This window comes from Mya arenaria, chromosome 9 (genome assembly GCF_026914265.1).
Source record: "Mya arenaria isolate MELC-2E11 chromosome 9, ASM2691426v1".
NCBI lineage: Eukaryota > Metazoa > Mollusca > Bivalvia > Myida > Myidae > Mya > Mya arenaria.
The window spans coordinates 65,070,039-65,091,617 of NC_069130.1; the positions used below are offsets into that span (position 1 = coordinate 65,070,039).

Consider the following 21,579-nt stretch of genomic DNA (forward strand, 5'->3'; position numbering starts at 1 on the left):
CTTATAAAAAACACCTTTTACAATGAATACTTTTTCTCATGTTTTCTTGCTTGTTTTAGAACAAAACACAGTATTCCTTTTATCACGCCAAATTCCTCTACGTCATCATTTACATTTCTGGAACTCGTGATAAAACTTATTTTCACTGAAGTGAAATTATCCAGACATATCGTTTTATGCAATGGTGGAAGTTGATAACAAAATCTATAAAAGTTTTCCTTCTTTTATCCATTTTCCATTGAGAAAGACATCGGTTGATCGGAAGTGCAGGTAAGATAATGCCCACTGAGTAAGATACGTTGGTGAATTATCGATAAATAACTATGTTCGGTAAACAGATTCATAAAAAGACGAATATATATTTAGTGATTCATGGAGTTGAAACAGTGATAAAAATAAACGATGATATTAAGTTTGAATTTACTCCCGAACGCAACACATCAACAGCAAATGATACAATTTAAAGGTCAAAGGAAAATCTAAATGTTAAACAAAGTGTATCTATAGATGATGGTTTCCAAAGTTTGTTACATAACGTCATACCTGGGTTATGAAAACATAACATGTCTAACAGATTTTATAATGATGACACTGGTTTCAAAAACATACACTAATCAGCAGCACACGGATACACGTTTCAGCAGATGTGTGTTTATTTAAGCTTTAAATCATTGATTTTTGCGTTAATATACTGACGCTTATTATTCCCACCCAATTTAAATATTAACGACTATTTATGATCTAGTGCCATTGCTGCAAACACTTTCTTTACATCACACACATATATTAAAACAAAAACATTACACGTATGCTCAAAGGTTCATTCCTCAAAATAAACAATATTTGAACAAGGTATCATGAAAATTACGTGCGGCACTACCTCACACCATGGTGATATTGTGGGCCCTGTCCCAGAGTGATACATTTAAAACAGTGTAAGAAGTTCAATTCACAAACTTCAGTATCGCCCGAAGAGAAAAAATCATATTCGAAAGCACTTAACTCTACAACAAAATGTCATTAGTTCACGACTAATACGCCAGGCATTACTACACATCATGGATGTGAAGTGTACCAAATACCGAAGTAGTAACTCTAAAACTGTGTGCGAAGTTTGTTCCACAAACCTTTGCCAAAATGCCGGCCGACCGACCGCCGTATGGTGATAGGAATATACCCCCTCTTATAAGCATTATTTAATATATGATGCCCCGATGCTTACATAAGTTGCAAACTCAATAGTATAAGCCTTAATGAATGCACGTCGATAAGCGTTCTACAAGGTCCAATTGACTAACGCCTCCTAAATACATAAAGGTCGTCAAGCACTATAATGCACTGAAGAGTTTGCTTCAAGGCCCAATACTGGCCCTCCTAGGGCGTATATTCATATGTTCTATGTGCATAATAAGCTGTTAAATTTGCTTCAAAATGCAGGCCTGGGTATATCTCAATCTTCGAACTGTCATAACGGAGCCTATTTCCGGCGCTGTCAACTTGTGCGGACAAACACATGATGGTATGGTAGGTGAGCGTCTCGTTTCTAGACAACGTCATTATCTTCCAGCTTGATTTACCCTTAGTCCTATCCGTGATCTGAAAGCATAGTGATAAATGCTCAAACATAGCCTGTTCTCGCACGTAATACAAAGGAATATAAGCAAATTGTGGATACATTCTGTGACAGCGACGGAAGAACAACACACAACCTAAATATTAAAACACCAATTTGCAGTGCTCCAATAAGTTATTTCTTGATTGTTATGTCGGGCTGGGGTAACATGTGTTAACTCAGAAAGCAATATTACTGTCTAATGCCAAAAATACAACTGAATAATGATAACAATATTACTAGTCACATGTAAGCAATATTGTTTGACTAATGGAACCAATATTTATGCTTAATGAAAGCACTATTGCTTGCCTAATGAAACCAATATTTCTGCTTAATGAAACCAATGTTTGTACCTAATGAAACCAATATTTGTGCTTAATGAAAGCAATATTGCTTGCCTAATAAAACCAATATTTGTGCCTAATGAAACCAATATTTGTGCTTAATGAAAACAATATTGCTTGCCTAATAAAACCAATATTTGTGCCTAATGAATGCAATATTGCTTGCCTAATGAAACCAATATTTGTTCCTAATAAAACCAATATTTGTGCCTAATGAATGCAATATTGCTTGCCTAATGAAACCAATATTTGTTCCTAATGAAACCAATATTTGTTCCTAATGAAACCAATATTTGTGCCCATTATGAAACCAATATTGCTTGCCCAATGGAACCAATATTTGTGCTTAATGAAAACAATATTGCTTGCCCAATGGAAACAATATTTATGCTTAATGAAGGCAATATTGCTTTCCTAATGAAACCAATATTTGTGCTTAATGAAAGCAATATTGCTTTCCTAATGAAACCAATATTTGTTCCTAATAAAACCAATTTTTGTTCCTAATGAAACCAATATTTGTTCCTAATGAAACCAATATTTGTGCCTATTATGAAAACAATATTGCTTGCCCAATGGAACCAATATTTGTGCTTAATGAAAGCAATATTGCTTTCCTAATGAAACCAATATTTGTGCTTAATGAAGGCAATATTGCTTGCCTAATGAAACCAATATTTGTGCCTTATGAAAGCAATATTCCTTGCCTAATGAAACCAATATTTGTGCTTAATGAAACCAATAATGCTTGCCTAATGAAACCAATATTTGTGCTTAATGAAACCAATACTTGTGCTTAATGAAACCAATAATGCTTTCCTAATGAAACCAATATTTGTGCTTAATGAAAGCAATATTGCTTGCCTAATGAAACCAATATTTGTGCTTAATGAAAGCAATATTGCTTGCCTAATGAAACCAATATTTGTGCCTTAATGAAAGCAATATTGCTTGCCTAATGAAACCAATATTTGTACTTAATGAAAGCAATATTGCTTGCCTAATGAAACCAATATTTGTGCTTAATGAAAGCAATATTGCTTGCCCAATGTAACTAATTATAGTGCCTAATGAAAGCAATATAAGTGCCATTAAAATAAAATATTTCTAGTCTACTTTTAGCAATATCACGCAACATAGGCAGTGCATTATAAAAGAAAAAAATGAGTGCCGGGTGAAAGCAATTATATAAGTAATCTAATAAAACCAATATTGATGCTTAATAAAAGCGAGATAAACGACCAATAAATTAAAAAGCTTTTTACGATAGTCATACCGCGTTATTTGCTTTCAATCAATTCGGTAGCCAGATGGTTTTATTCGCTTCAAATGTGTATGAGCGATTCTGTCTCAACGTTATAGAAGTAACTTTAAGCCACTGAATACATCTGTTTGGGTTTTGAAAGTTATTGTTGTTAGCAATAAATTGAAAATAATTTATCATTTAATCATTTTGGTTTTGCGATTCCCATTGGTCTAATTGTTGAGGAGGGCCATAATATACCTATTTAGTTTGAAGGCAAACATTCAGAGTAATGATGTTTTACAATATGAGGGTAAAACACATTAAACAAGGATGGACGGGTTATATTGAAATGTAAAACAAAAATCAAAAGCCGTTTCGTTTTTTTTTATTTATGATATTTCCGCAACACGAAGAGATGGAATTGGAAAAGAAAATATGGAGGATTCACGATCGGTATAGGTCAATACAAAAGGAAAGTCATAACATAAAATTAGTGAATTCGGTACAATTTCAATGATTAAACGTCTATGAAGACTAGAAATCAGTTTGTGAAGGACAATGCTTCAGGTTTTAGACTTCGTGCAGGGGGACATATTTATCCAAAGTTTATCTTTAAATCCGTTTTTGACTTGCTAGGAATGTTCCAGCGTGTGACGTCTCTTTCTTTTAAAATCTTAATTAAGTTATTATTTGGAACAAAGGTTTAGCAAATATATATCGTGTTTTTATTTCTAATAATGTTTTCTTTATTTGTTCCCAGTTTCAGTACAATGGTGCTTTTCATTATGAGACTGTATGATCACACAGTTTTAAACCTGTTATTTGCTAAGGCAGACTATGTTTTAAACAATGACTGCATCGTATGTTTTAAACGTTTTTGCTTTAGGTACTCTGAATTGTATTCCTTCGTCTGCATATAGAGTCGGGATCCCTAATCATTGAAGTACTTGGGGCTTACCTATTAGTTTATTATTATTTGTTTTATAATTAAAATTCCTAATGTGAATGCATACTTTGATAAGAGTTACCTTTTACGTTTTTACTTTATTCAGAAGTGTTGTGATAAGAATGAGGTTGTTTACACAAACGGGTTTTAACCCCCAGAAAATTAACATTTTACTAATCGTTCCAAGACGGTAGTAACAATCATTGATAAACACACCTAGTTTTTTTCTATAGAATATATGTACTGTGTTTTTTCTGGATTTTTGTGCTGTTGTTCAATGTGTCCTGTTTGTGATTTTTGTTCTTGTGTTCTATGTCTTTGGTGTTTACCCTGTGCCATTAAACGGACCTTTTGTTTAACCTTTTGGCTACTGAGCTTGTTTCTATAGTTTTTCATATAAATATTGTTACAAAACGGTGTCACCTTGGAACCAAAAGTCACGAAGACAGTACACATGTGATCAGCTATTTAACTTGTTTATCGCTGTAATTTTTAGTATGTGGTAAATCGCTCACATTCTCGAGATCACATTCAGAGTGCATGGTAAATCCAAGTCAGTTCCAGGTGAACCGCGAAAAAAGGTATTATGGTTAATAATGACGTAAGCGAATAATTATGACGTCATAGTTGCATGTCCATTAAATTAGAATGGCAGCGCCATTGCTATTGTATGGTATAAAGTTCATGCTTTCTTTAAGGTAGTTGACGCTTCTTTTTGATGAAGTTTGTCTTTAATCTGATTTTAAATCCTAATAAATTAAAAACTGCTATAACAATTGTCGCAGCTTGTTTCATCGGCTTAGGGCAAAGGGTGTGTTCACTGACGTACCTGAAAAGATGTGGATGTCATTTCTGGGCCTTGTTCATCGAAAAATGAAAAGCGTAACAATGGTGTTGGGAATCCCGACGCCTTGCACGAGATGGTCAAGTGGTCTGATGAGTTGTGCTGCACACCAGTTTTATCCGCTTTAAAAACAGATTGTACCATATTCGCTAATGTCACTGTCTTCTCTGTACGTTTTCCAGTCTTGTCCCAGGCACTGAAGTTATAAGAGCCGTTCATCAAAAGTATTTTTTTTTTTTTGTAAATCCAAGCGAAACTGAATATTAAATAGACGTAATGTACATACCACAATGCAAAAGGAATACGCCATGGAAAAGGCATAAGAGTGATATAGAGAACACAGACAGTCATACAAAGAGCGAAGAGAATCAAACAGAGAGCGACGAGAGTGTTACAAGGAGCGTAGATAGTTATTCAGAGATCGTATAGTCATACAGGTAGCATATAGATTCAAACAGTGAGCAGATGATTAAACTGATGGCGTAGAAGAGCCAAACAGGAACATAGAGAGCCAAACAGAGAGTGAAAAGATCCTAACAGTGGGCATAGAGAGCCAAACAGGGGCGTAAAGAGCCAAACAGGAACATAGAGAGCCAAACATGGAGCGTAAAGAGCCTAACAGTGGGCATAGAGAGCCTAACAGGGAGCGTTAAGAGCCAAGCAGGGAGTGTAGAGAGCCAAACAGTGAGCATATCTAGCCAAACGGGGAGTGTACAGACTCAAACAGGGAGTGTAGAGCGCCAAACAGGGAGTGTAGAGAGTAAAACAGGGAGTGTAGAGAGCCAAACAGGGAGTGTAGAGAGCCCAACAGTTAGCATATAGAGCCAAACGGGGAGTGTACAGAGTCAAACAGGGAGTGTAGAGGGCAAAACAGTGAGCATATAGAGCCAAACGGGGAGTGTACAGAGTCAAACAGGGAGTGTAGAGGGCCAAACAGGGAATGTAGAGAGCCAAACAGTGAGCATATAGAGCCAAACAGGGAGGGTAGAGAGCCAGGCAGGGAGCGAAGAGAGCCAAGCAGGGAGTGTAGAGAACCAAACAAAGGGTGTAGAGAGCCAAACAGGGAGTGAAGAGAGCCAAACAGTGGATATAGAGAGCCAAACAGGGAGTGTAGAGAGCCAAACAGGGAGCGAAGAGAGCTAAACAGTGGACATAGAGAGCCAAACAGCGAATGTAGAGAGCCAAACAGTGGACATAGAGAGCCAAACAGGGAGTGTAGAGAGCCAAACAGGTTGCGAAGAAAGCCAAACTTGGAACATAGAGAGCCAAACAGGTGGCATAGATAGCCAAACAGGGAGCGTAAAGAGCTAACAGTGGGCATAGAGAGCCAAATAGGGAGTGAAGAGAGCCAATCAGGGAGCGTAGAGAAACAAACAGGGAGCAAAGAGAGCCGAACAGGGAGCATAGAGAGCAAAACAGGGAGCGTAGAGAGCCAAGCTTGGAGCGTATAGTCAGATTAGGAGCGTAGAGAGCAAAACAGATAGGTAGAGGGCCAAACAGGGAGTGTAGCGAGCCAAACAGGGAGCGAAGAGAGCCAAGCAGGGATAGAAGAGGGCCAAACAGGGAGTGTATAAAGCCAAACAATTGGCGTATATAGCCAAGCAGGGAGTGTATAGAACCAAGCAGGGAGCGTAGAGGGCCAAACAGGGAGCGAAGAGAGCCAAGCAGGGAGCGTAGAGGGCCAAACAGGGAGTGTATAGAGCCAAACAATTGGCGTATAGAGCCAAACAGGGAGTGTAGAGAGCAAAACAGGGAGTGAAATAAGACAAGCTGGGAGCGTAGAGAGCCGAACTGGGATCTTATAGAGCTAAACAGGGGGCATAGAGAGCCAAAATAGGTGCACAGAGAGTCAAACAGGCAGGGTAGATAGCCAAATGTGGAACATAAAGAGCCAAGCAGGGGGCATAGAGAGCCAAACTAGGAGCGTAAAGAGTCAAAAAGGCATCGTGGAGTCATTCAAAGAGGGTAGAGAGCCGAACAGGGAGCAAAGAGTGCCAAACTGTGAGCGTAGAGAGACACACTTGGAGCATAGAGAGCTAAACAGTGAGCATACAGAGTCAAACAGAGAACATAGAGTCATTCAGAGAACGTAGAGAGCCAAACAGTGATCATATATAGCAAAACAGGGAGCGAAGAGAGCCAAACTGGGAGTGTAGAGAGCCAAACAGGGAGCATGAAGAGACAAACTGGGAGCATGGAGGGCCAAACTGGTAGCGTAGAGCGCCAAACAGGAAGCATTGAGAGCCGAGCGGGGAGCGTAGAGAGTCAAACTGGGAGCATAGGGTGCCAAACAGGGAGCATGGAAAGCCAAACAAGTAGTGAAGAGGGCCAAACAATGGGCAAAGAGAGTCAAACAGAGAGCGTAGAGAGCCAAGCAGGGAGCTCAGAAACCAAACAATCGGCAAAGAGAGCCAAACAGGGAGCGTAGAGAGCCAAATAGTGAGCAAAGAGAGCCAAACTGGTAGCATGGTGAGCCAAACGGGAGCATGGAGAGCCAAACAATGGGCAAAAAGAGCCAAACAGGCAGCGTAGAGAGCAAAACAGGGAGTTTAGAGGGCTAAACAGTGGGCATAGAGAGCCAAACAGGGAGTGAAGAGAGCCAAGCTGGGAGTGTAGAGTCAAACAGTGAATGAAGAGAACCAAACAGGGAGCATGGAGAGCCAAACAGGAAGTGTAGGGAGCCAATCAGGGAGCATGGAGAGACAAACTGGGAGCATGGAGAGACAAACTGGGAGCGTAGAGAGCCAAACTGGGAGCGTAGAGAGCCAAAAGGGAGCATTGAGAGCCGAGCGGGGAGCGTAGAGAGCCGAACTGGGAGCATAGAGAGCCAAAAAAGGGAGCATGGTGAGCCAAACAGGGAGCGTAGAGAGCCAAACAATGGCAAAGAGAGCCAAACAGGGAGTGTAGAGAGCCAAACTGGGAGCTCAGAAAGTCAAACAATGGCAAAGAGAGCCAAACAAGGAGCGTAGATAGCCAAATAGTGAGCAAAGAGAGCCAAACTGGTAGCATAAAGAGCCCAAACGGGAGCATGAAGAGCCAAACAATGGCAAAAAGAGCCAAACAGGCAGCGTAGAGAGCAAAACAGGGAGTTTAGAGAGCTAAACAGTGGGCATAGAGAGCCAAACAGGGAGTTTAGAGAGCCAAGCTGGGAAGTGTAGAGCAAAACCGGGAGTTTAGAGAGCTAAACAGGGAGCATGGAGAGCCAAACAGGAAGTGTAGAGAGCCAAACAGGGAGCATGGAGAGACAAACTGGGAGCATGGAGAGCCAAACTTTTAGCGTAGAGAGCCAAACTGGGAGCGTAGAGAGCCAAAAGGTAGCATTGAGAGCCGAGCGGGGAGCGTAGAGAGCCGAACTGAGAGCATAGAGAGCCAAAAAGGGAGCATGGTGAGCCAAACAGGGAGCGTAGAGAGCGAAACAATGGCAAAGAGAGCCAAACAGGGAGTGTAGAGAGCCAAACTGGGAGCTCAGAAACCAAACAATGGCAAAGATAGCCAAACAAGGAGCGTAGATAGCCAAATAGTGAGCAAAGAGAGCCAAACTGGTAGTATGAAGAGCCCAAACGGGAGCATGGAGAGCCAAACAATGGGCAAAAAGAGCCAAACAGGCAGCGTAGAGAGCAAAACAAGGAGTTTAGAGAGCTAAACAGTGGACATAGAGAGCCAAGCAGGGAGTGAAGAGAGCCAAGCTGGGAGTGTAGAGTCAAACAGGGAGCATGGAAAGCCAAACAGGAAGTGTAGAGAGCCAAACAGGGAGCATGGAGAGACAAACTGGGAGCATGGAGAGACAAACTGGGAGCGTAGAGAGCCAAACTGGGAGCGTAGAGAGCCAAAAGGGAGCATTGAGAGCCGAGCGGGGAGCGTAGAGAGCCGAACTGGGAGCATAGAGAGCCAAAAAGGGAGCATGGTGAGCCAAACAGGAAGCGTAGAGAGCCAAACAATGGCAAAGAGAGCCAAACAGGGAGTGTAGAGAGCCAAACTGGGAGCTCAGAAAGCCAAACAATGGCAAAGAGAGCCAAACAGGGAGCGTTAATGACTATTATATTAGTATAACTGTTTTGCAAACTATTTCTATCGACAAGGTATTACTTACAACTCACCTGATGCATGGGGATAAATATACTTGTTCTGATTTTATAAGTAGCTTATGTTTGTGGATCCATAATGATGTATATTTTCTATGCACATTTCTTGGATTTTTTTGTATAATTGGTATTGATGTAATGGTATGTTGTGCATGTTCCCAAAGTTTACATTTTGTTATAATTATAAAGACAGATGCTACCACTTACCGGCATTTATATACTCCAGGTCCTTCAGGTGTGTAAGCAATGGCTTCCATCATAAAATCACTATAAATTCTCTCAGTCTCCAGAAGTTTCTGGTTCCCGTTTTTCCCAACCTTATACAATGCAACCAGTGGACTCCTGTTTCCTACCGTAAAACACGTTACACTTTGTTTTGGCTTTGTGATGTATTCTGTGCTGGGCTGACTAACAGGGCCGAGGAGAGCAATAAAGTCTTTTTTTTCTTCGGACATAAGCTTTGTGATTAGACCGTATTCGATGTTATTTACTAGTGCAACATCTGGTAGATTGTGACGCAAGAAGAACGTCAAAGAGCCGCCATTTCTGGCTATCCCATTTGTAAGAGTTATTGTCAATTCTTTTATTCCTTCTTCATCACTTGGTTCTAAATTAATAAGGATATCATCACTCCAAGGGTAATATTCCTCAAACATAATCGTCTCATTATCTTTCTCAGCAGTGGAAATCAATTCAATTCTTCCTAGTTCGGCCAAATCATCTTCAATATTTTCGTTCGCCATAACAGTCAGTGTTGTGTTCGGACCGCTAGATACATCGAAAGAAGAGTTCATTTTGACGAGGTCGTACTGTATTTCAGGAATACTGTTTACCTGTTCAGTATTCATTTCAAGGATATTTATATCGACTCTGATGGATTCAGCCTCCGACGATGTATCAAATCGTAACATTTTAAGTTCGTTGATTTCCAATGTGTTAAGGGTCACACTTAATGTGAAAGATCCATCATCGTTCGAAAACCTTTTACCAGCTGAAAGATAAACAATGGTAATGTTCTGAAACACATCTTGTACGTGTAAGTGTACGTGTAGCTACAGGTAGTTTTAACCGGTTACGAAAGATCATTAAAGCTGCACTTACAGGTATACCGTTTTTACGACCCTTTTTTCGTCTTGTGTGTGGGAATATTAATAATGTAGATGTAATTTACATATGCAAAACTGTTTAACTTGCTTTAAATATGACTTTGTATTACAACATGTATCATTTAACTGTACCAGTTAATGTATCCATGGTGATAATGTTCTGGCTAAGTTAGTGTTGATGTTAACGTCTTATTGTGTCGAAAAGCGTTTTGTCTATTCGCAATCACATTAAAGATCAGCTCTTTTTCTCGTTTCACGATTTTTTGTACACCTCTAACAAAGCACACTAGGTACTCTTGTCAGTTTTTTATATATGTTTCTTGTCGTGCGGAATACACAACTACTAACTTACCCGTCCTCCACATGACGTTGTTTTCGAATAACACCATGACGTTGGAACTGTGAACGTCAGGAGCGGAATATGTCACAGAAACGTTAACGTGATCAACGTCATTCTGCCCGCCCGTTGTTTTGACAGTAATTACCCTCAAATTCTTGTTGTCTGATAGATTTCCTTGCATCTGAAACAAGTAACTAAACTGTGTAAATCGTCATTTAGATTTTTTTTTTTCGATTACACGATTTTACATGATGGATATTTTTACAAACAAGCATTTGTAGAATAATGCACGGTGGCTTTTATGCTTTTATGATTTTTGCCCCAGTGGGAAGAATAATTGCCCGAGGATAATTATTGTCACTCGGGCAATTTTTAAGAAAACGCCATGTTCAACCATGACTTATCCTGTATAATACATACGTTTCGTCATTTGTCAATATTATGAACCGGTTTTAAAACTTATTTTGTGGAAAAATAAAGGACTTAATAAGTATGCAGTTTAAAAGGTTAAAACATGAGACATAATTAATTGGTTTTAAAAGTCATGAGCTATTAAAATAATGAGTAATTGCAAATTAAAATAACAAGCCTTTAATCACGGGTTTAAGTAATAAGGCGGCAATATTTCCATTCCAAATAGTTTTTACATGGGCTGATTTTGACGTACATTTCAATACGTGGGCACAGCTAGGGTCGATCAAGCCTAGGAGCAGTCTCATAAGAATCTGGGCTTGAATGACCCTTGCCATTTCGCTGGAATAATTTACATTTTTTAGCAGAATAAGTAAAAAATATTTTCAAGAAAACACTTAGTCAACTCATCTTTGTCTCACTGGTTTTTCACCTTCACCGATTATATAACTTATAACAAATACTGCTGTTCCCGGTAGTACTCGTTACTTAAACACGGAACGTGTCATTCACGGTAAAACTAAGTTGACTTTCTTTGCGCCGATTGTTCCATTTTGATTCCCCAAAAATGCTGTGCTTCTGTATAGTTTTGCCTACCAGGTATCCGTCGGCCTTATCTATATCGTGGAAATGACGTCATGTTGTACGTGTTCGTCTTCATTGGGCAATTATGCCATAATCGCCCTCACGTGTCTTGATAATCTCACGAGTGGAAACGAAAGTCGCTTTTGCAAAATGTATTTCTAAAGTATAATATTACTGTATATAGTAGCATGTGTATAATTGCATAATAACTGGACAAATGCCTTTAAACGCATTTACTCCAAAACTCAAAATGCGTGTGTGAGTATAGGCATAACCGTTACATTTAGCACTGGCATGAACAAAGCTTGCACAGATACGATGTGTGCAGTATATGAAACAAAACAATATTAAGAGCACTCTCCTGTTGAATCCGCTAGTTTAAAATCAACGATTCAACAGGAGAGTGCTCTTGACTTCCTAACTCTAAAATATCCAAGTGAACATTGCATGTCAATCTTGTATGATAGATATACAAGAGTAACACCAGAATGGTTTAAAACTACGGTGGCACAGAGATGACATCCGCAACACTTTATTTATATTGTGGCAACAACTTAGTAAATTGTGGCCACAACTTAGTAAATTGTGGCCACAACTTAATAACTTGAGGCCACAACTTACTAAATTGAGGCCACAACTTAGTAAATTGTGGCCACAACTTAGTAAATTGTGGCAACAACTTAATAACTTGAGGCCACAACTTACTAAATTGAGGCCACAACTTTGTAACTTGAGGCCACAACTTAGTAACTTGAGGCCTCAACTTAGTAAATTGAGGCCACAACTTAACTAAATTTTGGCCACAACTTAGTAAATTGTGGCCACAACTTAGTAACTTGAGGCCTCAACTTAGTAAATTGTGGCCACAACTTAGTTGAGCCCATCAAAACAGCCGTTTCATCTCAGCCGCTTTATGGTAATAACACAGTTAACTCCCCGGGAAATATGCCGGACAAATAGCTTGCAGGACAAACGTTGCCAGTATGGTTTCTACTATTGTGTGACAACTGATATCCATGACTACAGGTGGACCTCCGTGAAACACCAGTCTTCGTAACACAGTGTTATTACTGGGCCACACCAATGACTGCCGTTTGAGAAATCCGGGGTAACCGTAGTACCGTACTATCACCGGTAAAAACTAGGTTATCACACTCAATACTAAAACTAAAGTACAAAGGTCTATCACGGCAAAGGATTATCAACGCGGACTGAACTCCGATGATGTCCGTTACTATCAATAGCCCTTTTCATGATGTCACTGGGCTAAACCAATTTCAATGATGAGGGCATCTTTTAGCATTATTGCAACTAAATAATATGGATAAACACTTATGAAAACTTTAAATGACGGTATATATGCCACTTTGTGTAGCACACAATGTTAGTTTTACAATTTCAACTAAAGTCGATATAATGGATTATTCTCGCCAGTCCGTAATACGTACCTATAGGGTCGCATATACGGAGGATGGTGGCCACATCGTGTGTCCGTACGCTCAATCCATTCGCTACACATCGTTGACGCATGATTCTGTAGTCATGATTGCGTCCAGAATTCTCGATCGAATTGACAACGAAGTCAACAACAGAACGAGCGTCACTGTACACTCTTCATCTCAACGTCAACGATCTAAGTATTCTGTGCAAATGACGTAAACTGATTTGAATTCCATGGCTTCCCCTCAAAACGGTGACAATATTAGAATATGAAAGGCCTTCTTGAAAGTAACTTGATATAAGGCTATCCCTGTCTTCGTCCATATTATTCACGTTTGTTAACTACAAATGGCGTTTTAGTAACAGGGGTACTAACTGTGTTATTACCATAAATATGCAAAGATGGAACGGATGTTTTGATTGGCTAAACTAAGTTGTGGCCACAAGTTACTAAGTTGTGGCCTCAATTTACTAAGTTGTGGCCTCAATTAACTAAGTTGTGGCCTCAAGTTACTAATTGGGGCCTCAAGTTACTAAGTTGTGGCCTCAATTTACTAAGTCGTGGCCTAAAGTTATTAAGTTGTGGCCACAATTTACTAAGTTGTTGCCACAATATAAATGAAGTGTTGCGGATGTCACCTCTGTGCCACCGTATAAAACGCTTTGAAAAGTGTACTTTAATTGTTTAGTTTTAAATGAATGTACTAGTATTATTTAGAATGTAGAGTATTTCAACAGATTTACCACGATTCGAATGTAAGACTGTTTACAAATACTCGAACTGTTCTATACTTTTTTGCAATTTTCTTATTAACGTATGCCTACGGTGTTGCGTTAAGGTCATCGTGTCTTCGCCCTAACGTGAATGAGCGAACACGCGAAGGGATGACGGCGACGACACAAACGTACTACGGCGAAGGAGTGCCCTCGCCATCATCCCTTCACCTTTGTACGTTGGCCCTTCTGCGACTTTACCGTGGTCCTTTAGAAATTTTGTACTTTCATGTGTATTATGTCGCCCTTTCGCGTCTTTGCTCCTTCGCGTAAGTGCGAATACACAATGGCGTTAACGGAACTGCGTATATGCCACATCATTATTTGTTCGACATTTGCCAACTAACCCGCTTGTATGGTTAATGTTTTAGATTCATAGATGGATTAGTGTCGATGAATATTCTTGTTAACTGATAATTTCAAATTCTAAATTGAAAAGCACGTAAAGGCCTTCATGTGTACCTGAAAACAATTGCTTCTTTTTCGTTTAGCGGAAGCTGCCAAACCGTGCAACATGGATCTACAAACTTTTGTTTTCATATCAACTTTTTTAAAAACAAGGTATGAATTGTCGAGATCATTTGAATACCAAATTGCTTTATCATGAAACAAAGACGGTCGCATGGTGGTTTTATTCCATGCACTTACAAATAGGACTGACCTCATCTATGACATCCTCGTTGCATGTACAGTCGTTCATTTGGAGTGCCGAACACATATGTTGGATGCCAGAAAAAACCTGCAAATAACAAAACAAAATTAATGTTATTATAGTTCGACAATTACCTTATTAAATTGGTTTAGGTGCTGAAATTCGTTAAAATGGCCGCAAATATTTTTAACAATATTTGTTCGTATTAACATTTTACTTTGTACACAATTTGAGCATAAACACTAATAATTTGCTTGGGTAGCATTGAATGACTAGTAGACACGCGATATATGCACAAAACAATAAATAACAGAATAGAGAAGAACACTTAAAAATTATGCTTTGTCTCGCTTCTGTCATTCCGTCAAACGGCTTATAATGGTGTTAAGGCGGTTATGTTTAATTGATATATTAACATAATGAGTTATGATGAATTAGATGGTGATATAAGGCAAAGATTGGTGAGGTAAAGTGACTGATGATATGGAAATTTTAACAAAAATGAGACAGGAAAACGATAAGAGTGGTGATGTGGACAGGTCTGGTCAATAGTGGATTCAAGTTATAATTTATATTGGAAATCACAAATGTTTAGTGCTGAACTTGTCTGAATATCTTTCGTTTTATCTGAATAGAGAAAAGCCCTGATATTGAATTACTGGTCAAAAAGATGATTTCTTTGAGTATGATATAGTCGACAGATGAAGAAGAGATAATATGTATCCTCGATCTCTCCACATTGGCATTGGGGGTTATCGCCAATGTCTTGGGAGAAGTGTTGTTTGTTAAGACTGCTATGGTTCATACACAATCTCGCGATCACCATCATAATAGACTTGGAGTACTATAGTTCTGTTCTTGTTAAGGTTAATCTGAAATGAAGGCAATGATTGGAAATAACGAACATCTGTAAGAGCTTTTAAAACATATGGTAGATGACAAAAAGATGGTCGATAGTAATTGTGAGTTAGATGCAATATTTCGAAGGTTAGTAGAGCTTTTCGGATTAAAGGAGGTTGTATGTGATAATGAGAATAAGACATGTAATACAACATTCTTGTTTCAGTTTTCTTTCCTTTCGAGATTCAAGTCACGTTTCAGAGTACAAATTTGATACAGAGACAAGTCGTGTTGCACCGAAGATAATTCGTGCCGCTTCGTGTCGTACATTCTCTAAGTCGCCTTTGTCAACTAGAGTACGATAATCACAGACAACGTCTGCTATTCTAAAAAAAATCCAATGAGTATTGTATAAAGCCCTTGAAAGTATATTTTCGCTCAAGGACGTATTTGAATGATCGCATGGAGTATATACGCTGCCAGGGGTTTTGTTTAACTTTTGTGTTCAGGCCAAGTGCAGTTACTGGTAAGTGTGACTTGTAACTTTTCTATTCGAACGTTATTCATATAATTGTGGATGCATCGGTGTAATTACTTTTATTTACGAGAGAAGATATGCGTCCCTGTTTTTTGCTAGATTAAATGATACAAGCAAACTATCACCCCACGTGTGAATCCTTTTCATTTCAGCACGGAGATGATCGGCAACAATGGAAGGGTAATGTACAGCAATTAAAAGACGAACAGGTGATTGAATTTCATGAACAATACCATTAATATATATCACCAAAAGTAAGGGTCCGATAACTGAGGCCTAAGGGACCCCGGCAGATATTGTAACGATGTCTGACTAATTTCCAGACAAAAAAAAACGCAATACATTCTTTAAATGAGATAATCAGTTATCTACAATAATAAAGACACAATGACTAAGCTTGTAAAGAATATCATTGTGTCACCCGAGATTAAAGGCTTTTCCCTGATCTAAAGCAAGACAAAAAGAGTATAATCTATACAAGCTGATTGACAGTGGAATCCTTTGTAATAAAGCCTTACTGGAAGGGAATAAGGGAAACGTTATTGAAGAGAAGTCAAGAAACTGAATTTATTGCATAATTATTTCAAACACCTTGCTTAGAACACCAAATAAAGATATTGGACGGTAATTACTTACCTCTTTGGGATCGGACATTTTATAAATAGCATATACATGTGCAACTCTCCAATGTGTCAGTACTTTTCAAAGATCTAAGAGAATAATTAAAGAGATGCCGAAGCGGGTGTTATTTTTTTTCAATTTTCCGTAAAACAAGCTATTTATACAGTTGGGACCGGTTTCATTTCCAGTTTTCAGGATGTTTTATGTGTCAAGAATGTCTTGGCGGGTAATATCAATGTCCTGTCATGACAATGTACCAGAAACACAAGCATATGGCAGAGTCATGTTCGGTACATTGAGATGGGTTTAATATGTGAATAAGCTATTTGAGGTTTGCCTTGTTTATGTTTGGTTCATTGGGTGTGCCATAGTGGATAACAGGATAGAGGTCTTAAGATACAGTCATTTGATAAAAAACAGTAGTTCAACACTTAAGTATTCAAAACTCTGATGGAGCGATCGTACTTCCACAAAGTAGAGAGGCCAGGCTTTTATACTGCGAGTGTTGTGTAGTAGTTCTTGTTACTGTTGTTTTACATGGTTGCATTGTTGCGTATCTGAAGGTTTATTGGCCACTGGTGTTCATTGGTAGAACGTTTAGCCCTTCTTCTCTGACGTTATATCATTATGAAACCAGTGAAGGCCCCTAGTGCGAACTGTGACTTGATACGATATACGTGACGGTATAGATATTTCACATAAACAAAAGTTGCATACATTTTGAGGTAGGTATGAAATCATAATTTGCAATCAAAATTGTTATTTCCAATCTATAGAAGAATGATAGCAAATAGATTTCTTAAGAAATGGTTTACCAACACCACACTAAAAGACAATTTATCGAGATATCTCGAGATAAAACTAGGAATAAATTTATTAGTCTCGGGTGTTTCAGTAAATGTGATGAATCACGAATTACTTGTGTAAGATGAAATTGCTGACATAGAGACTCTTCATTTTGACAACAAAAAGATGTGTTCATGTCAAGATTGAGATTGCCCGCGATGACTATATCATTTATACCAGTATCAACTGCCAGTCCTATTTAATTGTTTATGCATTCAAAACTGACGAATTATAATTAGAAAATCTATAAAATGAACCTAACTTAAGACGTCTATTCCATATGCGTAATTCTATGATAATGCATTATAAATTGTAAATTTCAAAATCCCGTCGTTCCCAAACAAATATATCGCACTTTATATACCAATTGTACCTCCATGTGGATCGGATAGTCTATGTCTTCTGTAAGGAATGTGCAAATTAGGAAATACCAAAGGGGATGAATCAATATAAGGTGTAAACCATGTTGCTGTGATAGCTAGCATGACAAAATTAAGTAGATCTGCATACAAAAACGTATTTACTGGAAAGGCTCTGCATATTGGAATGAATTATATTGAGCTGCCATAAATGACAGTAGGAATATCAGAAAAAGGAGGACGACGGAGATGACGCAGGACCTTCATAGTAATGAACGTCGAATGCCAACAGTTAAAATGAGTAAGCGGTGTAGTCCCTTTGGTGCGTATTTCGTAGTAGCAGAACGAACCGATCCGCATTCGAAATTATGCCTATTTCAATAGACACATTTATATATCGTTGAATATTAAAATTTCTATGTTGCAATCGGTCTTTGCTGACAACGTTTCTAAATAGTATATTTTGGTGAAATATTCACATATAATTTCTCTTCTAAAAAGCATTTTCAAATTAATGCAGGATCACTGATATCCCAAACGGATATAAATGTGCATCGGATACTTTAATAATGATTTTTCAATGCATATGTAATATGTATTTGGTATTCGTGACGTTGTGTGTCTCTCGGATTATGTATTGCATTGCGCCTCCTAACAGTATGTTCATTAAGGTAATGGCGATTGGGCTTGTCGATTCAGTTTCCATTTCAAATATAGAACATTCACATGCTCATGGGAGGATCCTGGATTTTACAACCGACGCGGCATATCATAGGACGGAGTTGGGAAATGCGCTCCCTGTCCCGCGGATCCGAATTATACTTACTTCAAATAAAGAACGGTTGTATTTCAGTGCATCCCCAAATCTCAGTATTAAATTAACGGTAAGATTTCATCCCAACCCTCTACATCACTTCGCCTGCCGCTTGGACCCGGAAATTGTGTTCACAAAGGTATTTCGTTTTGTGATTAATATTTCTATTCGTATTAATATTGTTAAAAAAACAGCGAAATTAAGACATCAACAAACATTGAATATTCTAAATAGTCACCAAGTTCAGCCGTTGGTTCTGTGCGGTGATGCGGCGGTTTTGGTCCTGAAGACTCCGGATCATATTATGTAGCTCCGCCTTGCCGTCGATTCCTGGCTGTCCATTCACACATAGCTGTAAAGGAAACACACAATGATCCAAATACAAAACGGCCAAGATCCTTTCAGTATTATATAGAGGCGACTAAGACAATGTATAACCGTTTGTTTTGCCCATAATTATGCATACTTAGACAATGATAGAGACTATGGAAAATTTCAAAAACATATACATAGATAAACCAGATTTGTAAATGAACACAGAAATGTTTTATATATATATTACCAATTTTTATCCTTATATGCAGATAACTATCGTCAATAAGAGTCATATATTATGTTTGAATAAGAGCTAACGTAATATTGTGATACAGACACTTGTTAAATTATACAATAGCTCCGAACAAAATACAGAGTAGCTTCTCCTTTTTGCTTGTATGCCCTTTTTACAGTGACCGTGAAATTAAATATTTAATGGCCAACAATAAGTTTGAAACAGTTTTTTATATATGTACTCTGTTGTTTGTGGAGTTTTGTGCTGTTGTTCCAATATGTGATATCTGTTTATTGTTTTTATGACTGATTAAACAAATAAAAATGACTTAAAAAATGATAAAAAATGGAACCTTTCTTAACAAAAAAAGCGTGAGAGTCCTTTCATGAAATATTCGAACATTCATTTTGCTATAAATGTTAAACTTTTAAAATTCGTGAGGAAAATGTAGAAAGGCCTTAAAGTTATTTTGCATTGGCCTTTCTTTTCATAGCGATGCACTAAAGTTATTCGTGTTATTGAAATAGCGAATAACTTCTTCACAGTAAAATGGTGACCATGTTAGCAAATACAATGTTTATTGATTAATTCAGGATGAATTAATAATTACATTTAAAATAACACCATGGGAAGACTGTGATATTCCATGTAGCTTTAACCATAGTCCTAAACACACGTTACTACCTGGTCTCAGCTTTGATAATTGAGACAGTGTTATAGCTTTACAGATGATGTTATAAATAATTATAATTCACTGTTGCTCAATATGTATTGGAAATGACATGTTAATAAGTATATATAAATGCAACTGAAATCACACACAAACTCTGCATGTAAGTTATGTGAGTAATAACAAGGCGACACGGACAGACACACTTGCCTAAATTTGATCTTAAGTTTTATCTTAAACTGCAATTAATATCAGTAGGAAAACAGCCAAAGAGCACTATGTTTAAGTGCGTGGCTATGTTTTAGTAAGAAGTTTATTTTTCTTGTTCTGAACATTTGATTTGACCGCAGCATATCCCCCGGGACCCATACAAAAACGTCGTCTTTGGCTCGGTTTCAGCCATAAAAGGTTACACACGTGTACTACTGAAGTAATGATGTTTCCATGACACATTTCAATGGATTTTAAATGTTTGGCTTGTTACTTCTTGAAATTAAATCTACAGGAGCTGAATATTACCTTAATTCAAATTGGGGAAGACCCTGTGCTGCGGATATCAGTTCTGATGACACCGATGGCACCATCAGCGGTAACAGAACAGTATAGCCATCGTTTTGAAACTAAGTCAATTTAACATGCATTAATTTTGATGGAGACCTATACTTTGGCACTTTCTCTCTCAGGATGCATAATTTACAAATCGTGTTCGCCTCATTCTTTGTTTACCTTGAGTACTTTATTATATTTTTACCGTATTGACTGGGGCTTTTCTTGTGCACACCTTGAAAATACAATAGCAAATTAAATCCGGCAGCCGTTTGAGCACGGACTAACAAGGTCACCAGATTACAACTATTGAATGTCTGCATTATTTCTAACACAATGAAAAAAGAAGGATAGTTTCCAATATTCAACAAGAAGCCGCTTGATTTGACAAGTTCAGAATGGAACGGCTGCTGTAGAAACGATATAACTTTGGCGATTTTGGAAAGCGTCTGTGACTCTTATCCAAGATTTATACAAAGAGTGTTGCAGTCTTCTGTGAACGATCTTTACGAGGAGCTACATTCATGCCAGCAGTGACCACGGATCGTAGACTTATGGCTAAGATTCTTAAAGGGTAGATGATGTAGCTGTGTGTGTGTGTGCGTGCGTGCGTGCGTGCGTGCGTGTATGTCTGTATTTCCATTTGATTTTTAAAACATAGCGTATTGCATTAATTAAACTAATTATAAAGATACTCGGCACAGTTGTATAATAAAATAGTATTTTCCGACAGGTGTTGGTGACAAATTGCAAGAAGCCAAAAGGTGTTTCAACAAGCCACACTATTGGCCAATCAGGCCAAAAATGTATAAATTAGCACAAAGTAATACAAATAATAGAATTAATTGGCTTGTATTGTTTTTGAAACAATGTTTAAAACAAAACATATGAAATTGCTGCGTCATATTTTATCTTATTTAATCTCATTATCAATTGTCTACTATTAGAATTAAAGAATAAATTCAAATGTTTTCAAAGGATAAACATTAGAAATAAATACGCACATAATATGCATAAAATATATAATCTGCATGAAACAGTACAAAAAAGAATCAAAGCTTACCTGGAAATATGTTCCTAGGATAATCACTGTTAGAAAAACCTTCATTTTAGAAACGCTTCTGTTGAAATACCACGAGCAAGTGACGGAAAAATCTACAGGAATCGGCAATTATTTTTGTGAATAAGTTTTTTTTCCTGGGGCGCGTAAATACCTTGATATCAGAAGCAGATGTGATGTATTTTAGTGTATGGTTTGTTTTTGTGTTCTATGTCTTTGGTGTTTACCCTGTGCTATTAAACGATGTTTATATTTAAACTTACGACTACTGAGCTTGTTTCTGTAGAGTTCGGCTGGTGGTCACACAGCCGGAAAAGAGATTGTCTCTTCCTAGTGTCATCTTGGCGATT

The 21,579-nt window shown here is 38.0% G+C and overlaps 1 protein-coding gene across 1 annotated transcript; it reads right to left on the bottom strand.

The window, feature by feature from the left end:
- Nucleotides 1-403: 403 nt before the first annotated feature.
- On the bottom strand, nt 404-21,316 carry LOC128202906 (uncharacterized). Its single transcript, XM_052904080.1, has 7 exons — nt 21,233-21,316; nt 18,642-18,755; nt 14,395-14,472; nt 10,536-10,704; nt 9,285-10,068; nt 4,981-5,191; nt 404-1,596 (listed from the first exon to the last, which is right to left on the bottom strand). The coding sequence occupies exons 1-7, from the start codon at nt 21,275-21,277 to the stop codon at nt 1,375-1,377; spliced, it is 1,623 nt and encodes a 540-aa protein (XP_052760040.1). The 5' UTR covers nt 21,278-21,316; the 3' UTR covers nt 404-1,374.
- Between the last annotated feature and the right edge of the window lie 263 nt (nt 21,317-21,579).

What these genes read in the sequence shown, in the direction of transcription:
- LOC128202906 (XM_052904080.1), bottom strand. Translation starts at nt 21,277, where the DNA reads ATGAAGGTTTTTCTAACAGTGATTATCCTAGGAACATATTTCCAG. An exon ending in AGAACCAACGGCTGAACTTG is followed by an intron (nt 14,473 to 18,641) that starts GTGACTATTTAG and finishes TGTTATTTGCAG; the next exon opens with GTTTTTTCTGGCATCCAACA. An exon ending in ACGAGGATGTCATAGATGAG is followed by an intron (nt 10,705 to 14,394) that starts GTCAGTCCTATT and finishes TACTTGTTTCAG; the next exon opens with ATGCAAGGAAATCTATCAGA.